This window comes from Polyodon spathula, chromosome 4 (assembly GCF_017654505.1).
Source record: "Polyodon spathula isolate WHYD16114869_AA chromosome 4, ASM1765450v1, whole genome shotgun sequence".
Taxonomy (NCBI): domain Eukaryota; kingdom Metazoa; phylum Chordata; class Actinopteri; order Acipenseriformes; family Polyodontidae; genus Polyodon; species Polyodon spathula.
The window spans coordinates 91,805,487-91,825,104 of NC_054537.1; the positions used below are offsets into that span (position 1 = coordinate 91,805,487).

Below are 19,618 nucleotides of genomic sequence, written 5' to 3' on the forward strand. Positions count from 1 at the left end.
GACCCATTGTGAGAAAATAGTGTTTTAAAATAAAAATATAAAACAAAACAAAGGACAGTCGTCCAAACCAGAGGCTTTGAACAAAACACCATCAGTCAGCTTCACAAAATGATATTCAAAAGATAGACTAGACAGGCTTGTGTTACCAAGCTTGGCTGCTAACTAATTGTAATTTTGCTCCTATATTTATATGACTTATTCTCTTCCTTCATGCTTCAGAAAGCTTAATTAAACCTAAACATCTGGTTTGTTAGACAGCCTTTATCTGTAAAATTAATAACATACCTTTTGTTAACAAGCTACTAATAAAATGCTACCCTGTTATAATGTAACCTGTTTTAGTGCGGAATTGGTTATAACACAGTAGGGTTGTGGATCCCATTTTCCCCATAATGCAGTTTGAATCGCAAATGTTGGGTGAACGTTCCAGGTATACAGTATGAAGCATGGCAGACAGCAAAAAATGAAATTCTTTCTTCATTAAAATGAAACTGATGTGGTGGACAGTGTAAGAAAAGATGAAGCTCAAGCAGCAATTTCAAAAGATATGTTGCAGAATCTTCATTCTGTGGATGGCTAAAAGACAAAGAAAAACAAAGAGGTTTTCTTGAAAAGGAAAGAGGGCTGATCTAGAAAAAAAGCGCTGTGCTAACGAGTGAGACGCGTTGCTGTGTGAACGTGCTATTGAGAGAGTGTTTGTTGATTTGGTGTGGCCCAGGCTAATGGGCCGGGAATAATCGTCTCAGTGGATTAGAGTACCTGCAAAGTGTGTGTCTCTCCTTCCTCCATTTTCCACCATACACTACAATATTAATTTGGCTTTTGGGCATTGTAAATCATTTCGGGAACAAAAATGCCAGTATTTGTTATAAGGACCCCAACAATCGCATAATACCAGGGTAATCTTTACTAAGATAAGGATATATGTTTTCTCTAAAACTAATGATATATGTTCTTGTACCATGGAGTTCTTCTCACTTGTTAAGATAAAAAATATAAAAGCCAGGGTCCTTGGGTTAGAACACCTGGGGCTCAACTCTGATAAAACCAGTGCGATCGCAGATGCAGTGGTTAAAGTCAAACGCTAAGCCCCACCCCTTGTTCGCTGTATTTTTCAATGACCTCTTCATAAAAAATAAAAAAACAAAACAAAATATAAATGCTGTAATTGTTCATGAGCCATTGTAGAGATTTTCATCGAATAAGAATTGTTCGTCATGCATGGACAGGCTCTTGTTTATATATTAAAAAAAAAAAAATAATAATAAATCCACTTTTATTTGATAGAATAAAAGAAAACTTTTACTGTTTATGGATAATGACTGCTGGGAGACTGTATTGTCATGTGCTCTGTTTGACCTCTGTGGTCAAGCTGATTCTGGAGTCTTGTGAAATTTGAAAGTTCCTCCAGTTCTTGGAACTGCCTGTCTGTTTTATGACTGACAAGTGATCTGTAAAAATGCCCAGTGAACACAATACAAACAAATCCAAATGTTTTTATCACCAAACTCCTCAATAATGTGATCCAAGTCATTGTTTTATTACTACAACATTTCAAAAAGCTCTGCAAATGTGTCTGTGATATTCTTTGAACGCTGGAACGGTTTGTGTCCGTGTTATCTCTACGGCTATGTGTATTGCTCAGATACGACCCCTTTTTTCGGCTTCATTCGGCCATTGAAAGGTGACCTGGCTTGACGTCGTTTTGATGATGTCGGACAGGGTCTGACATCGGACTGGAAAAGGAAAATTGTAATGTTGGACCTAGTCCGACATAGGACCGCAAAGGGTTAAAAGCCACCACAGGGTCCAGAATCTAGCGCTGATCATCTAAATCAGTTACTTGGTATCTACAGGAAGGATTCTTGAACTCTGGTATCAGGTTGCCCATCTTTACATTTTAGTTTTCTCAAGTGAGTCAAATTTACTGGATGAGTTACATTACATCCCTGTGGCAAAGTGCTTAAGTAAGTGCAGGTGAAGGCACTGCAGAAATGTGGAAGGAACAGACAGACAACGATTTACAGGTGCAAGGGTGTTTATTGGTTTTCAATGTCCAGAGCCTTATACTAAACAACTGTAAATAATAACTGGTGTAAAGTGATACAGCGGTGTGTATCACTTTATTTGTAATCCTCGGGTTTGACCCGTAACCAAAAGTCCTGTTTACACCGACATGTAACACAAAACACAGTTCCTACAGTGAGTGAGTTAGTGCTCGTGGTGCAATTGAAAAGGTTCAGTGAAAAGGTTAAGTGCTGGTGTCTGGGTTTAATGCTGGCTTGTGGCTACAGCTCTGGATTGTGTTAGTCGTCCAAATAACAAACAAACAGTTTTTACTTGACAAACAAACAAACACAACACTTACTTGTACTTTATCACAGGGGTCTCCTTTTAGGTTGTTCTAATCGTTTACAAAGGAACAGATTACTTTCACTACGACCCCTATTGTAAACCCTCGCTCATCATCCCTTGGTTAACGAGCGTATCCTCTTCTCCAATCCGTGGATGACACGTCGTTTCCCGTCCGGGTCATTGAGTTTGAGTACCGTAGCTCAGTCTCTTTTTCTAGCCGGCCGACTTCCACCTACACACGGGAATAAATTGTCACGCCATTGGTACTCTGTTCCCTTTACACAGTGCCCTCACAGGTTGGGAGGGAGATTTAACACCAAGAATTATTCGATCTCTGTCACAATCCCATACATGCAATTCTCCTTACATTGTCTGATTTAACATTTAAATTACATTCAAACATTATTTTACAAATCTTTACCATGTGGAAACACGCAGGACATGCTTTTGGTTCAGCTAGTCACAACCCAGTTCTACACTTTTGATATTCACATAGTCGTCTGGGCATAAGTATGTTCCCCTTTGCAGAGAGGGTTTCCCACAGGGAGTAATAGTTCTGGACTATTTCGTTGATGCATTTCAATTTGAACACAGAGGGTTATTTTATTAGGCATCGCTTCCATCCAAAATTTCTGGATGGGCCTGTAGGGAACCCTCCTAGAAATGGAGTTGGTTTGATTGAAGTACCAGTTATTTTGGCTGCATAGGCCTTACATTCAAAAGGAACCAATACCTTATACAAGAGATGCTAATGCTTGAGGTCAGAACATGAATTTAAAAGTCTTGGCTCTCATTCATGTAACCTCACCCTCATTAGTCCTACCTTTGTAAATGCATGGTGATACTGACATTTCTCTGTGCCACTTTAAAAAAAAAAAAAAAAAGTATTCAGTGTCTTTAAAAAGAAAACGTTGGTGTAGTACAGGAACTGATGTCAGTGTCAAATTCATAGTTAGTGCAGGAACTGATCTCAGTAAATATAGATATATATTTATATGTTTTTTTTTTTTATTATTTATTATTTCCTGAGTTTCAAACCATCTTCACGATGTTGCTTGTAACACTGTGTGAGAAGTTAAGAAGCATTCTATAAATGTACAATACATGTGTTTTTCTCAAGACCTGTTCCTGGCTCTCTGTCTTCATTGCTGCACCTTCGGAACAGACAAAGACAACCTCTGCCTGCCTCTATGCCTGGCCCCCTCCCGGACCCTACCATGCCTGGATCTTCTGCAGTACTAATGCCTGTGAGTAGCTCTTTACCCAGATACCTTCTTCAAACACCACTGTAAAAAATGATTTGTGGTTCATTTACAGATGTAAAGGAGTGTTGAAGAACAACAGCCAGCACTTGTTACTTTAGTGGTTTGCTTAACCTTGTGCTCTTGGTTTGGCAGGTCACTGATAATATCACTGAAATTGCCTCTGATTAGCAGTCCACTGAGTTCTCATGGCTGATTGTCATCTTATCTAACGGACTCTACTTTTAACATCAGCTGGGCAAATTCTTACAGAAGTCATACCATATCAAGAGTAGCTGGCGTTACACTATTCTGTCAAAGAAAACATTGTTTCTGGGCAAATTAAAAGGTGTTTGGGATTAGGCGGGTGTTTGATTTCAACATCTAGAAAACAAAAAATAATAAAAAACTTTTTTTTTTTTTTTTAATCTACATTGTATGAATCAATTTATATTGTATACATATTTACTAGACACACATATAAAACTTCCTGAACCATTGTAATAAAGTTCAAAGTTTGTCATGTTTCATTTTAGCACCCGAAGTTCTGTTATGACATTTGTGACAATTTTTGAATACAGGCATAGATTTCACGAGGGTGCTTGAAGTTCAAACATACAGATGTGTTAACTGTTAACACTCTCCCTCATGTGTTAAGTAACCAGATTACCAAGCAAAACGGGATGCTGAAATTATTAAATATGCAGACGTATTTCAGTAAAAAGCAGAAAGTGCATGTCATGTTGTTACCATTGCAGAGGCACTGGTGTTGAACTGGTTTGGAATAATTAAAGTCTGGTACTGTATTCAGGAACCATTTCTATAAAAAGCCTTGGTATTTAGAGTATTATTTAAAAAAAAAAAAAAGAAAAGATCTGCTGTATGAATATGGTCTTAGAACAAACATAACTTCATACAGCTAAATAATTCAGTTCATTTGTTTTTAAAAAAAGCCATTTGAACCCTGTCTTTTTTATAATTAGGTAAATGCTGATAGTATGGATAATAAACATGTTTAATGTTGACTAATTTGGCTGTTATTTTTTTTCAGAGATTGACAGGTCAGAAATGAATCTCAGGTTCATTCCTTATTTTCATACAAAATACACTTAAGCAATTAAGTAATGTGCACTGTTTACTCTAGGGCTAGGCTGATGGTGCCTTAATACATTTAATATGCACTTTACTGCAGCTTCAGTGCAGACAGGGTAAGACTTAAAAACACGTCACAAAGCTAAGAACCGTTTAAAAAAACATTCTAACAAGCAGAGCAGGTTTGAAAACTAATGTCAGCAATACTGGGCTACAATAATAATATCAGAAAACTGAGTTAATGACTATTAATAAGTGACACCAGAAATATTCCATTACTCTGTAGTTTCCTGCGTTAGTTTCTTTATGACTGCAACAGGTAGTTACTCAGAGCTTCTGTTTGCAAAATCCGGAGGTTTTTTATTTGAAGTGACTTCATTTTTCAACTCAGCATTTTACTCAAAAGGTACATGTATGTATGTTTGTATGTATATGTGCTCAGTATGTTTATTTTGAAGTCTAGACTGTTTATACCACAGAGCTGCTTGTACTTAATTAAGGTTGGGTGTAATTAGGTAAAGGACTGAGTTTACACTGCCCATTTCTATACCTGCAGTTTTATAAAGCCAAGTTACAAAGGGCTCTTTTCATTACCACCAGGTACATTAACTGTTACTTTTTTTTACAGCCACATACTATTTCTGCTGTGAATCTCCACCTGAGAGTACATGTATAATGTAATGTTAGCACCTTATGAATCACATGTAAAGTGTTAAGTCATGATAATTTACAGTACTGCCTAAAATACTAAACAGCATAACTTCTGTAAATTAGCCTGAATAACAGTCTGTAAGGATTAATTTAAACAGTCCAGTGAATAATTTGGGAAGCAATATTATCTTACAGCACTACAAATATACTGCAGTTTCAATTCAATATTATACTGTACCATGTTAAACTGCTGTCTACCACACTTCATTATTGTTTGTACCATTCATGTATTTACATTATGTGTTTCTATGTGTATTGATATTTAGGTGGTCACACAATAAGTGTGTATTACTTACTATTACTGTAGCAGGAACTGCACTGTCAGTTTAGTGTAGAGTGCTGCCTCACACTGGGATTGTCATTGACAAACCCAACACTATATTTAGTCCAGTAATGTAAGGTTCTGTAGTCCATTATTTGGTAAATTTGTTATGTAACTATTTATGACCTCAGGACATGTGATACAGTCTTCTATAAATTCTAATATGACCTACTCAAGATAATATAGACAGTACTGCTTTGCAGAGTGTGTTTGTGTAGTAACAGCTGCAGTATAGTGGAGGCTCAGTTTGAGTAAGTCAGAATAACAGTGCAGGTGAGTATAGGGTAGCAGGAAGGGAGTAAGATAATGGAAGATGTCATATACATTACACTACCTCTGTGAAGTCTGGGAAAGATATGAATAAAGGAACATAAGCTGGTAAATGAAGTTGTATTTATAGTTTAGTACATCTTATCCGTTCATTGGAAGTCCCCTTCAGTCATTACAAACCCTAAACCCTCACTTGACAGTAATAATGTTTAGAGATACCGGTGTGAACTGGGAGTGCAGTGCACCTCAGTCTACAACCGAACACCCACTGCTATTCAGCGCTGGGCAATAGAGCTGTTTGTTTTGTGATGTGTAAAAAAAAAAAAAAAAAAAGAACGAAAGGCCAGAGAATTAGCTTTCTGATCCAAATAGCTTATTGTTGGATGCAAGGGAATGGGTTTTCAAAACATAATGTGGTTCTGTTTTATCTTTATATAGGTTGGAATAAGGACAAAGGGTACTTGGTACTTTCTTAGCCTTTCCTCCACTGTGTACCTATCAGTGGCATGAACAAATAATAAGCTGGTTCTCTTGTTTTTCAGATGGAAAGGCAAATGTCTATGGGGTCCAATATGATGGGAATGCAGGGCCCAAACCTCAGTAACTCCTGTGCTTCACCCCAAGTCCCCACAATGCATTCAGAGGCGAAACTGGTAAGGAATGGCAGGCCTGTGTTAAGGGTTTACCTAAATCCCTGCCAGATCAGACGTATGCAGTTGTCTGATATTTCATTATTTAAAAAAAAAGGAGGCAAGCTGAAAAAAGCTTTTTTAATCTGAAATGATTTAGCATGAAGTCTCTAATACTTATACCAGTCTTACATACTGTGTTACTCGTATACAGTATAACCTATGTTACAGTATATGCTAACTTGCTTCTTGCTTCCCTTTGGGTTCAGGCCCAACTTATTTTAGATTTTTTATTTTATTGTTTTAGAAAAAATAATAATAAGTATTTTTTTAAAAACCTTGCTCCACATTTGTTCAATAAAAATACTGTTTCACTCGCTGCTATGTATACATTTTTTTTTTTTTTAAAGTAAACCCATACTAAAATAAAACTGTTCATTTAAAAAAAAAAAAAAAAAAAGGACTGCATTGGAACACAAGGACATTAAGTAAATTTTTAAACTCATTTAAAAAACTGTTTCTAAATGTTCATTGTTGCTTGAAAGAAAAGAGACTTGTGGTGCGTTTATGTTTGGTTTCCTTCAAAGAAAAAGGCACATCTCTCTCTCTCTCTCTCTCTCTCTCTCTCTCTCTCTCTCTCTCTCTGTCTCACTCACTCACTCACTCACACACATATTATTTTTTTTATAAGTTTGTTTGATAGGCCAGCTGTGAAACTATACAAGGCATCTTTGGAAAAGACAGAATGACCACTTCATAATATTAATTGGTCCTGCCATCCATATTTATAAATAATGTCATCTTCTGGGAATTAATTTTTTTTTTTTTTTTTTGAGAAGTTGACTATGCAAGTTCTTAGTTGATGTTTTAGTCTTTTTATTTAGTTTTATCTGAGGATTGTTTTCATTTAGTCACAGTCATTTTCTTGTAGCGAGTTTGAATCCGTCTCCTCTGCTCAGAAAGAAAGCTCAGCCACTCTGAGAAGAGCACGCTGTGAGTCTGGGAGGCATGGTGCTACAAAGTGCCACAGGAAAATCAAACAACAACAACAGCTCAGTTTGGTCCTTTTGATCTCTTTCCTTTTCTGTGGCTTAATTTGTAAGAAAACACTGTGTGATAATGACACAAAGGAACAGAAGCAAATGAAAATAAACTACAAAAACAAGATGGAAACATTCTGAAAACCATCATCTCTAACAGTGTGTGCTCCTCTTCAATAATTAAACCACAGCAGTATTTAGATCTGCCACTGTCAGTTGAATACATCCTGGTGTCCTTTACCGTGTCATCACTATGCTTTTAGGGTGGTTTACTTCACTTTCACTCAGTATTATACCTAGGGCTTCAGTTTTTCAGGTTTTAGTAATTGTATTTTTCGGTGCTTATTTTTATGTAAATCGTTGTTTCGGGGCTTTCATTTTTGATATATTGTCTGAAATTAGTGTTTTTGTTTACTTTCCAAAATGTTTTTTTTTTTTTTCTGTCAAAATATGTATAGTAGTAACTCGACAGTACTTGCACACTTACGTTATACCTTCTTTCCTTTGCTGTCTTCCACAATGAAATCCCTATTTTCACGGGCACATTCTTCTGGGGGTTTTGTCTGGAGGCATTTTTCTCCACTAGAAACGTAGGAATGTGCTTTCACTCAATAGTTGGGGTGGGTTTAAAGTATTCAGAACGAATCAATGATAAATATAAGTCAGGAAGGTGGGGCATTGCCCAGCAGCACTGGGAAATGTGTTTATTTTTATTTTTGTAGTAGGTTTTATTTTTTAATGGGAAAATGGTAAAGTCAACGTGAATGGATTAACCGTTTCCACAGTTTTTCTGGTGTTTTCCAGTGTTTATTGGCTAGCCACCGATTTCATTTTTTATTTTATTTTGTGTCAGGGGTGTTTTATCAGGTTTTGTCAGTTAAAACCAAAAATCAGAAGTCCTAACTATACCATAGAAAGGAACATGTTCCCTGTAATAACATATTCTTCCAGTGGTTCAAAGGCACTGGGATCTAATGGATGGATATACATGGGGGCAGATATCAATACGGCTGTCATTGAATTCTATAAAAGACCTTCAGCAGCTGGTTGTGCTTATTTTTACAGGCAGGAATACACTAAAGCCATTTTCATGCATAGTAAGCTGTTCCATCTTCACTACTTTGGTACAGAGAGAGAGTCCTATTTTTTATTATGTTATTAAGACCTGCCACACCTAGGTGAATTAAATAATCCCACTTCAACTGCATGTTTAGGTCCTGGAAAAGAACCAAAAAAGAACCACAGTAAAAGTAGGCAGACTGAAATAGTAAAATACTGTAGTACCAGAAGAGTCATGCCAACCTCTTGCTAAAGGTCATGTTCACAATTGCATCACAATTTGTACACAGCCTCTGCTGCTAAAACAAGTTTAGATTTGACAAGAGTCTTTTTTTATTTTATATGGTTTGTTTATTTTATTTTAACATGTGAACCAGGATATCACTTGCCAAACCCAAGGTATTGTTTTCCATGATGCTCCATGGTCCTCATTGGTAACATCAGGTTGAATCTGGTCCTTGTTGCAATAAAAGGAACACGGAGGTCAGGCTGGTTATTCTCTATTAGTGTTCTGTGTTAGAACAACACACTGCCTTTAGCATTCTGTGTTAGAACAACACTCTGCCTTTAGCATTCTGAGTTAGAACAACACTCTGCCTTTAGTGTTCTGTGTTAGAACAACACTCTGCCTTTAGTATTCTGTGTTAGAACAACACTCTGCCTTTAGTCTTCTGTGTTAGAACAACGCTCTGCCTTTAGTGTTCTGTGTTAGAACAACGCTCTGCCTTTAGTGTTCTGTGTTAGAACAACGCTCTGCCTTTAGTGTTCTGTGTTAGAACAACGCTCTGCCTTTAGTGTTCTGTGTTAGAACAACACTCTGCCTTTAGTGTTCTGTGTTAGAACAACACTCTGCCTTTAGTGTTCTGTGTTAGAACAACACTCTGCCTTTAGTGTTCTGTGTTAGAACAGCACTCTGCCTTTAGTGTTCTGTGTTAGAACAACACTCTGCCTTTAGCGTTCTGTGTTAGAACAACACTCTGCCTTTAGCGTTTTGTGTTAGAACAACACTCTGCCTTTAGCGTTCAGGGGGACAGGTTAATAGATACACTGTGGTACGGACACAGGGGGACAGGTTAATGGATACACTGTGGCAGGGGCGCAGGGGGACAGGTTAATGGATACACTGTGGCAGGGGTGCAGGGGGACAGGTTAATGGATACACTGTGGTAGGGGCGCAGGGGGACAGGTTAATAGATACACTGTGGTACGGGCACAGGGGGACAGGTTAATGGATACACTGTGGCAGGGGCGCAGGGGGACAGGTTAATGGATACACTGTGGCAGGGGCGCAGGGGGACAGGTTAATGGATACACTGTGCCAGGGGCGCAGGGGGACAGGTTAATGGATACACTGTGGCAGGGGCGCAGGGGGACAGGTTAATAGATACACTGTGGTACGGGCGCAGGGGGACAGGTTAATGGATACACTGTGGCAGGGGCGCATGGGGACATGTTAATGGATACACTGTGGCAGGGGCGCAGGGGGACAGGTTAATGGATACACTGTGGCAGGGGTGCAGGGGGACAGGTTAATGGATACACTGTGGTAGGGGCGCAGGGGGACAGGTTAATAGATACACTGTGGTACGGGCACAGGGGGACAGGTTAATGGATACACTGTGGTACCGGCACAGGGGGACAGGTTAATGGATACACTGTGCTACGGGCACAGGGGGACAGGTTAATGGATACACCGTGGCAGGGGCGCAGGGAGACATGTTAATGGATACACTGTGGCAGGGGCGCAGGGGGACAGGTTAATGGATACACTGTGGTACGGACACAGGGGGACAGGTTAATGGATACACTGTGGTACCGGCACAGGGGGACAGGTTAATGGATACACTGTGGCAGGGGCGCAGGGGGACAGGTTAATGGATACACTGTGGCAGGGGCGCAGGGGGACAGGTTAATGGATACACTGTGGTAGGGGCGCAGGGGGACAGGTTAATGGATACACTGTGGTAGGGGCGCAGGGGGACAGGTTAATGGATACACTGTGGCAGGGGCGCAGGGGGACAAGTTAATGGATACACTGTGGCAGGGGCGCAGGGGGACAGGTTAATGGATACACTGTGGCAGGGGTGCAGGGGGACAGGTTAATGGATACACTGTGGTAGGGGCGCAGGAGGACAGGTTAATAGATACACTGTGGTACGGGCGCAGGGGGACAGGTTAATGGATACACTGTGGTACCGGCACAGGGGTACAGGTTAATGGATACACTGTGGTACGGGCACAGGGGGGACAGGTTAATGGATACACCATGGCAGGGGGCGCAGGGAGACAGGTTAATGGATACACTGTGGCAGGGGCGCAGGGGGACAGGTTAATGGATACACTGTGGCAGGGGTGCAGGGGGACAGGTTAATGGATGTACTGTGGTACGGGCACAGGGGAACAGGTTAATGGATACACTGTGGTATGGGCGCAGGGGGACAGGTTAATGGATACACTGTGGTAGGGGCGCAGGGGGACAGGTTAATGGATACACGGTGATGTAGCAGTTCTTCTGTGTCGTTCTGGGCTTTAAACAAAGTCACCTCTCTGCCTCAGGGTGCATCAACCAGTCCCAGATCTCCTGGGACGGTGGTGAAGGTGGTGGTGCTGGAGGTAGTGGGGTGGCCCCTGATGCCCGGGGTGAACACTACACCTCTTCCTGGGCCTGGTTGTAGGGGCATCCTGCCCAGTTGTGGCCGTCCTCCTCACACCGGCCACACCAGTTTGACGGTGGCACATCTGGGCAGGACCGCCAACGATGGTCCTCCTTCCCGCACCAGGAACACCAGGGGAAGAGGCTGGCAGGGTCCTCCAGCGGTGGCTGCAGCAGCTTACATTTCTTCAGCTGCTGCTTGTCCTGCCTTTGCCGCTGTCTGCTCTTCTTTCCCATGTTTTTAAAAAAAAAAAATTATCCCAAAAATTCCAAAAAAAAATGTATACTGCTCTGAGCCTCTAGGTGGCGATGTCCCACTTCTAACACCATATGTGGCAGGCTGGCGAGTGGATAGAGGCCCAGAGACAGACTGCAGTTCAAAAAAAATAACGATTTCATTATAAATAAACACAAAAATAAAGTGCACAAGGGCAAAATAAAGGGATTTAAACACAAATAAAGCAATACAAAAAACCAAAACTTACAAAATAACAATTTCCAGGCTGGACAATGCCTTTACTGGATTCACGATTCCCAAATCCCAAATCCCAAATCCCAAATCCCAAATCCCAAATCCCAAATCCCAAATCCCAAATCCCAAATCCCACAAACACCAACCTGCTTCCTCAGCTCTCTCCTCCCAAATGAGAAGCAGAGGCTTCCTTTTATGTCAGGTGGCTGGGCGCTGATTGATCGTTAATTAACCTAATCAAGTAATCAACCCCAGCCACCTGAACATAATAAACCCAGGCAGGTAGGGGAAATTAACCCCATCCCTGCCAATTTTAAAAGGGCAGAGCTTTGCTCTGCCACAGGCTTCTTTAGGGGTCCACCAGTGGCTCACCCAGTTAAAGCTTGGCAGCGCCAGTTCGTGTCTGGGCTGTGCAAAGAGCTCGACCTTTGCTGTGGACTGACGGGGGTGTGTCACAAAGACGGCTGTAGTGGGTGATGTCAGACCAGAAATGAATACACAGCACTGCGAGTAAAATAATGAATGAATGAGCTGCTGCACGGTTTATTATTACCTCAAAATAAAACAGCTGTACAAAAACACTGATACCAAAACAGGACACGGCACTTGCGGCCAAAATAAATAGACAAACAAAACGAGTAGACACTATCAAAACAGGATGGATGAAAGCTACATAAAACAATTGCGGTGATGGTCCTTCCAGCACTCGTAGCAATTGGTATAGTTTACGTTTCTCCTCATCGTGCAACATCGATCCCTACTGGCCAGACTCCAAGTACATTCAGAGTGGATAAAAAGCAGGGATTTTCTCTGTTCTCCAGAATCAGTAGCCCGCCCTGCTCTTGATTGCTCGGTGTAAAAGCGATTCTGTCTTTAGGCTTTAGGACATTCACACGCCCTCAGAGTGTCTGTGCTGTGTAGGGCCCCGCTGCGGTGAGGACACATTCCAAATTGGGGGAAAATAAATAAAAATAATAATTGATCACTTCATTTATATAAAAAAAAGAAAGAAAGACTTCTGTTCAACAAGACCAATGAGAACTTGCACAGGACAAAAAACTATTTAAATCTGCGAATAGCTATTGTATTCATGTTCTGTCCACCAAAATAGAGGCAACATGTTTTGACTGTACTTGACTTTTATAGTAAAACACAAGTAACAGCTCAAACTGTGAGCATTTTATTCGAAGCAATGTCAGTTATAAACCTAGATAACTGAGAGCAAATGTATTTTATTCTGTTTGTATAAAAACACTGAAGGGGTTTAGTGTAGTATACTCTGTTTAAAGCAGGCAGTTTAGGCTTTGTTAATCCCAATGATCAATTTATAAAACACGCATTCAGTAAGGTCTTGCTACAACAGGGCCAGGTGTTACATTTTTATGGAATGCTGTTGAACACGGTGGTCTATAGAAAACTGTAGATGGCAATTTCACCGTATGTTGACATAAGTTAGGATCTGATGGTGAAATAAAGCATTTTTTTAGGCTAATTTGCGAATTAAGTGAGATGTCTTTTTTAACACTGTACAATTCTTGTCCAGTTTGTTAATACTTTGTGTTTTGTTTTTGACAGTCATGTAGACATTTTGAGTTTTTAGTGTACAACAAGTATTTAATTAAATTGTATGCAAAGGTTTTTAAGCTTTATGCTTGGTTACCTGATTTCAGATATTTTTACAGTCCATTTATAGTCCATAAAGGATAAAAACAGGTAATAATACTTTAGTTACTGTGACTATAATGGTATTACTGTGGTAAACCAGATGGAGCTTAGTGTCAGCAGTTAAGGTATTCCTGTAAAGTTGTCTCTGGAACTTATAAAGAAACCATGTCATATATCCAGTGAAAGTGACACTTAAAGAGTTCCGGGTGCCTCAGTTTAAGATAACATTTAAAGTCTTTGCGATATACCATGTGCCTTTTCAAAAGTTATTTTTTTTTGCTTTAGTAAAAATAAACCCACAGTGAAATAGAAACCCTAACCTGTCTTTAATATATACTGTACAGAGAAGGTTTACATGTCATGTGTAATATTATTCAAATTTTAGATTTGTTTTCTTTTTCTAGTTGTGTAACACTGAATATAGGCAACCAAAGGGTTGATTTTTGCACAGTTTCATTCCCAATGGAAGTACATGTTATATATATATATATATATATATATATCTATATTATATTATATAATATATATATATATATATATATATATATATAATGTAAATGTAATATGTACAAAAAATTTTTTTTTTAATCATACATTATATGTTTATTCTAAGAGAATTAATAAAAATAAATTTAAAAATAATAATAATAATTTAAATATGGAATTATGTGGAAATCTATTGAAGTTGACCGGCCATGATAGTGTTTTAAAGTGTGATTTATTTTTTAAAATATTTTATATTAATTCATATTTACACCACCCATATCTTCTGGGGTCACACAAAAGTCATCACCTTACTTGTCACCTTCATGTAACTTATGCCCATTGATTGATGGACAAAGACATACATAATGTTTCCTGAAAAACACATTCTTACATGAAGTTTATAAAAGATCTAATCTGTGTGAGTGAAACAAAAGACTAAACTGAGATGCTGTTGTCTAAATGAATATAATGGCTAAGGGCGCATACTGAAGAAAAAGAAAATGCATTCCTGAGGGTATTTAAATTATCTCTCTGTTCTTTCTAATAAGATTGATTGTCTTTGTGGTCTCTCTACTCCCTTCTTTTGTTTCTATGGTAACAGCAGAAGGGAAACACAATATTAATTTGACTTGCATTATCTATCACTTGGCCTTAGGCCTACTTGTAAAGTTAGTTTTCTTCCATGTACTAAAATGTTGATGTCGTGCTAGAGTGTGTGGTTGGATAGCTTGCAGCTCTGTTCCTGCTTTTCTTTAAAACACTTCTGTTCTTGGTGGAAAGCAGCAATCAGATGTATGGAATTGTTGTGCTAGTAAACTGTTGGTCCTGTGTTTCATATACAGTTACAGTACACTCTCTGTTGCTGTCAGCAGAGGGTAAAAAAAATTATCATCCAAATTTCCAACAAATTCCAATTTCATCCAAATTTAAAACAAAAACAAACAAAATAACACAACCTTACCTTTAATAATTATAGGGCTTGGTCGTTGTGTCAGTTCTTTGCAAACAAGTTAATGACCAGTTTGAGTCTCAAGTGCCACTGGCTTCTCTAGCCAAGCATTAAGTGGCACAATAACTGCTTAGGTAATGGACAGTTGTCTGGTTCTTCATTAACCACTTAATGACCATCTACAGTTGTAATAGATCTTAACATTTTACAGGTGATTAATTTCACAAGGTCTTATAAAATTAAGTGTTTAAGGAAAACAATTCTCTCATCCTGTGATAGAATAGTGTTGTTGAGTACAAGGAACACTTTGAGCTGTTTTAGATTCACATACAGTACTGTACTATAAATTATTGCTTTAGTGCAATACAGTAAAACATTTTTTAAAGAACTTTAAAAACAGCTTTCTGGACAGCTACTGGAGAGTTAAAAAAACAAGCTTTCCAAATGACATAGGTCTCTTGATCAGATGAAAAGATGTATAAAAACAAATAATGTGGATGATATATAAGTTATTTGATAAAGAAAAGGCAAAATAGAGTTCAATATAATTGATTTAATTTATGCGATCCATAATCAGCATGGGTCCAGTTTCAAAATAAGCCTTTGTAATGTAAAGCAAGAGTTTGTATGGGAGCCAATCGAAGGTCAGTAAATAGACCCCTCATCATGTTACTGCTTTGTGATCAGTTTCATGTGTACTTTCCACACTGTTGCATGACTTTTCTTTAATCTTATTAAAGATGTGTATATTATGGACAGGCTAAAGTCATGGTACTAAATCACTTTATGTATTAAATATGTTGAAATGTTCTTCCCTTTTTTAGTAACAGAACCAAAAAGTTAAGGTTTTCTTTTTCTTGCATCATTACAAAATGCATTTGCTTCTCTATTACTTACTTAGTCATTAATTATGTAGGCACTAAGGGCCTGCTTTTCAAAAGGGGCAAAATAAGAAGTAGTTCGCAAAGTGATTTATAAAACTTCATTTGGGTCACCTAACATATGGCTTTCAAATGGTTGATATAAAATGTTTCATGTATCCACCTGTTGAACCCTTAAAAATATAAATAACTTGATTTAGTTACACAAATCAGTTATTAAAAATAATAACCCCTTTTGAAAATCAGGCCCTAAGGGGTAGGTGTACTAAAATATTGCACCTGTCACAATAGTCGCAAACCAGGTGCAAACGAGTCGGAAGTCTAGGGTGAAATGTACTAAACAAGCCCAATTCTATTTGCGACTTTTTAGGGATGCTTTGAGGCAGCATTTTTACTTTGTGGTTCAAGCGTAGATGAATATGTAATTACGGGTGTTCCTGCATAAATTCACAAAAAGGGGGCGGATATATTGCAAATGAGGGTTCTCAAATATTATAATGAGATGTACAAAAGCTGCAGGCAATTGCGACACTTACAATTGAATCAATTTGTTAGGAACTTTTGAAAGCATGTTTTAAACAGTCATAATTGCTGCTATCATTTCCCAGTCTGCTTTTTCTTGTGCATTGTTAGTTGTTCTCAATCTTTTTCTTGCACGTTGTCAATTGTTCTCAATGCATTTTAAAGGCGAACAGTCAAATACCTATTTTTCCCTAAAAGCAGGGTGTGCTTACAAGCCTTGAAAACAAATTTCTTTGACATTTCTGGTTTCCTCAACATGTTGGGAGCATTAGACTGCACACATGCGCCGCTAACCCCTCCAGCTCATTCTGAACATCTGTATAGGAACAGGAAACACATCTATTCTGTTAATGTGCAGGGGGTTTATAATTGTGCACAATTTAGCATTGAACCTATGGCTAACCTAAATAAAAACTGATAGTATACATTTGGCTTATAGGCTACTCATGAGAAGACAAATTAGTGGTGTAATGCAAAATATAATGCTGGTCCTTTGAAATTTGTATTAAGGAGAATTGACTGTCTTCCTTTAAGTATCATAACTTGTTAATGCGGCCCTATTTTGTGTTAATTGCCTAGGCTGCCAAGTTAATAATAATAATAATAATAATAATATAATAATAATAATAATAATAATAATAATAATAATAAACCCCAAAAAACGCTGAAATCGTTTAGTTTAAATTTAAACTAATATTTTATTTGGGTACACCAACACCAATGTGTACAATGCAGCAGCATGCTTTATTTTGTGTTACCATACCGAAAACCTACAGTCTAAAGTAAACAGAAAGTGCACTAGGTGTTCATTTGATTTTAATACTGTACTGTATACTGTGTAAGCGTACTGTACATATTTATATTTTTGTTCATATTGTAAGTGCAATGATTTACATTTAAAATACATTGAGCACTATAAATGTATGTGTGTGCAATTATATTGTTTTGTTTTTAAACCTGACACCTCCTTATGTCGGACAAACATGTCCGGTTTAGCAAGGGGCTGCTGTATGATTATGAAAAGCTTTTTTCGGTTGAAGATGGGGGCCCCACTATAGAATCTGATGCGATTAAACTGCCTTTCATTTTTATATATATATATATATATATATATATATATATATATATATATATATATAACAGTATTAAAATAGGTCAAATGAAGACAGAACAGAATGATGCATTGTACAGATGACATTTACATTTAGAATAAACAATGTTATTTTGATTCTGGCACCCTTGCATGTATAGACGTTATCCTTAGGGCCCTCTCTGCTGCAGCAAACCACAACTCAACTCCCACTATTTATATGAACAATGTCACACAACTCTTGCAATAGAGATGTCGCTAAGAAGATGAATATTTAAATTAGTATATTGTGGCTCTTTTCATTAACATATTTTCTCTTAGTACACACAACAAAATGTATACTTTGCTAAATATCGCATTGAAATACAGATTGTATGTTTGCGCTGTGACTAGCCCTTCTTAGTACATCTACCCCTAAGTTTGCATGCAATTTAAGTGCAAAGGGTCGAATGTGTGTTTCTGTCAGGCTTTCGCTGTTGGGTAAAGCGCTGTTTTTATTGCAGAAGCAGACTTCAATCATTAGTTTCTTATTGCAGGGATGTGTGGATCACTCTGGCAGTTCTAATGAGCATGAATTGATTATGTGGATCAGTAGAGAGTTACAGCTGGAGGAGTAAATGTTGTCTCTGGTGGTGCCCGAGTAAATACTTAATGAGATAATAAGTATTTCAGCACCTTTCTGTAATTAACTTTTTTAATAATGAAAACTCTCAAGGGAAAAAGGTTGCTCCAAGTACTGACCAATAGTAAAATAAATAAATAAATACAAGTAAAAAAAAAGGTGTGGTGAAAACAAAGGCCAAAATAAAACAATTCTTGTGAACTAGACACAAATACAGGCACTGTAATCTGTATTTTTTATTTTTATTTATTTTATTTTTTTCAACAAACACCCAAAATGTAAACATGCTGATCAGTATATCTTAGCATGAGTATGCCCCAGTTTAGCTGGGATAGTTACAGTTTTCCGTCAAAGGTCGTGGTGTCCTGACATTTTGCTTTAAATATTTTTAGAAAGTTCCGGTTTTCAGCCACTTCATGTAGCGCGAAACACTCTAAATACCTTTTGTCAATTATATAAACAACCACTTTTAGTTTATGGCACTTGCAGTGAAAACAAGAACATTATTTTTATAAAGTGATTAACACAGAGATAAGTGCTTATTCCTCAGTGCGCCATGCATTTTCATTTAGTTGTATGTAATAATAGGGTAATTTTGTGGCTGTTCAGTTCTGGTGGTATGTATGTCTACACTACATAACTGATCTGAAGAACTATACTCAAAACCGTTCTAATGAATCCAGCTCAAAGCGTCCACATTGAAGTACTGTTTCATGTGTAGTCGGCTTAATGCTTCCACACGCTATTAGAATAGTCTGGTTACAGTTCCTAGCAGCGCAATGAACAGGAATGAATACACACACACACACACACACACACACACACACACACACACACCAGTAGGGCTTGAAGTTTTGGCTTTTTATTTTTAATCAGGTGGTGTCCCTTTAAACAAATTGAGCAGATTATGTTTTCATAATTAAACTCAGATAAAGCTGTTCATTAGAAAAAAATAATTGTTTTTCATCATCTTCATATGTTGCATGCTCCTAATTCTGGTCCCCATAATTTTATTTCAGACAGAGCTGACAAATTATGTAAATTGTTTATCCCCGATCCTACTTTTAACTTTTTTTCACATTTAATTTTTGCAGTCGCCTAATTTAACGTTCTGCTTTTGTTTAACGTTCAGTTTTTTTTTTTAAGCATAAAAATGAATACCCATTACAGAGTGTACATTCAGTGCATTTACATGAATTACGATATTTTTCCGACATCAAAAGTCACGTAAACACAGTTTTCGGAAAATGTATCGGAATGTTCCAAAAGTCAGTTTTCGGAAAACGGCACCTAGAAATTTCTGATTAAATTCCGAAAACCAACAACATGTATATCATGTAACACACTTTTCAGAAAACTTATTCTGATAGCATACTGCACATGTGCAAACTTTAACCTTCATTCCTGCATGTGGTTTTAGAAAACAGCGAAAATAGTAATAATCTTTAGTCAGTCTGCATGCATTCATTTGTCCAGTTAGGGATAAAGTAATACATTTGTTAAAGTCTGTATATATTTGTTAATAGCCCATAGTGAAGCAGCAAATGTTTTTCAGCTTT

The 19,618-nt window shown here is 37.9% G+C and overlaps 1 protein-coding gene across 4 annotated transcripts in view; it reads left to right on the top strand.

The window, feature by feature from the left end:
• Positions 1 to 19,618, top strand: part of creb5b (cAMP responsive element binding protein 5b) — a 140,606-nt gene that overhangs the window by 96,789 nt on the left and 24,199 nt on the right. For all 4 annotated transcript variants that reach the window (XM_041249038.1, XM_041249037.1, XM_041249036.1 and 1 more), the window contains 2 exons: positions 3,476 to 3,602; positions 6,534 to 6,644. In XM_041249038.1, coding sequence (XP_041104972.1) covers positions 3,476 to 3,602; positions 6,534 to 6,644 — 238 coding nt within the window. The remainder of the gene's footprint in view (positions 1 to 3,475; positions 3,603 to 6,533; positions 6,645 to 19,618) is intronic.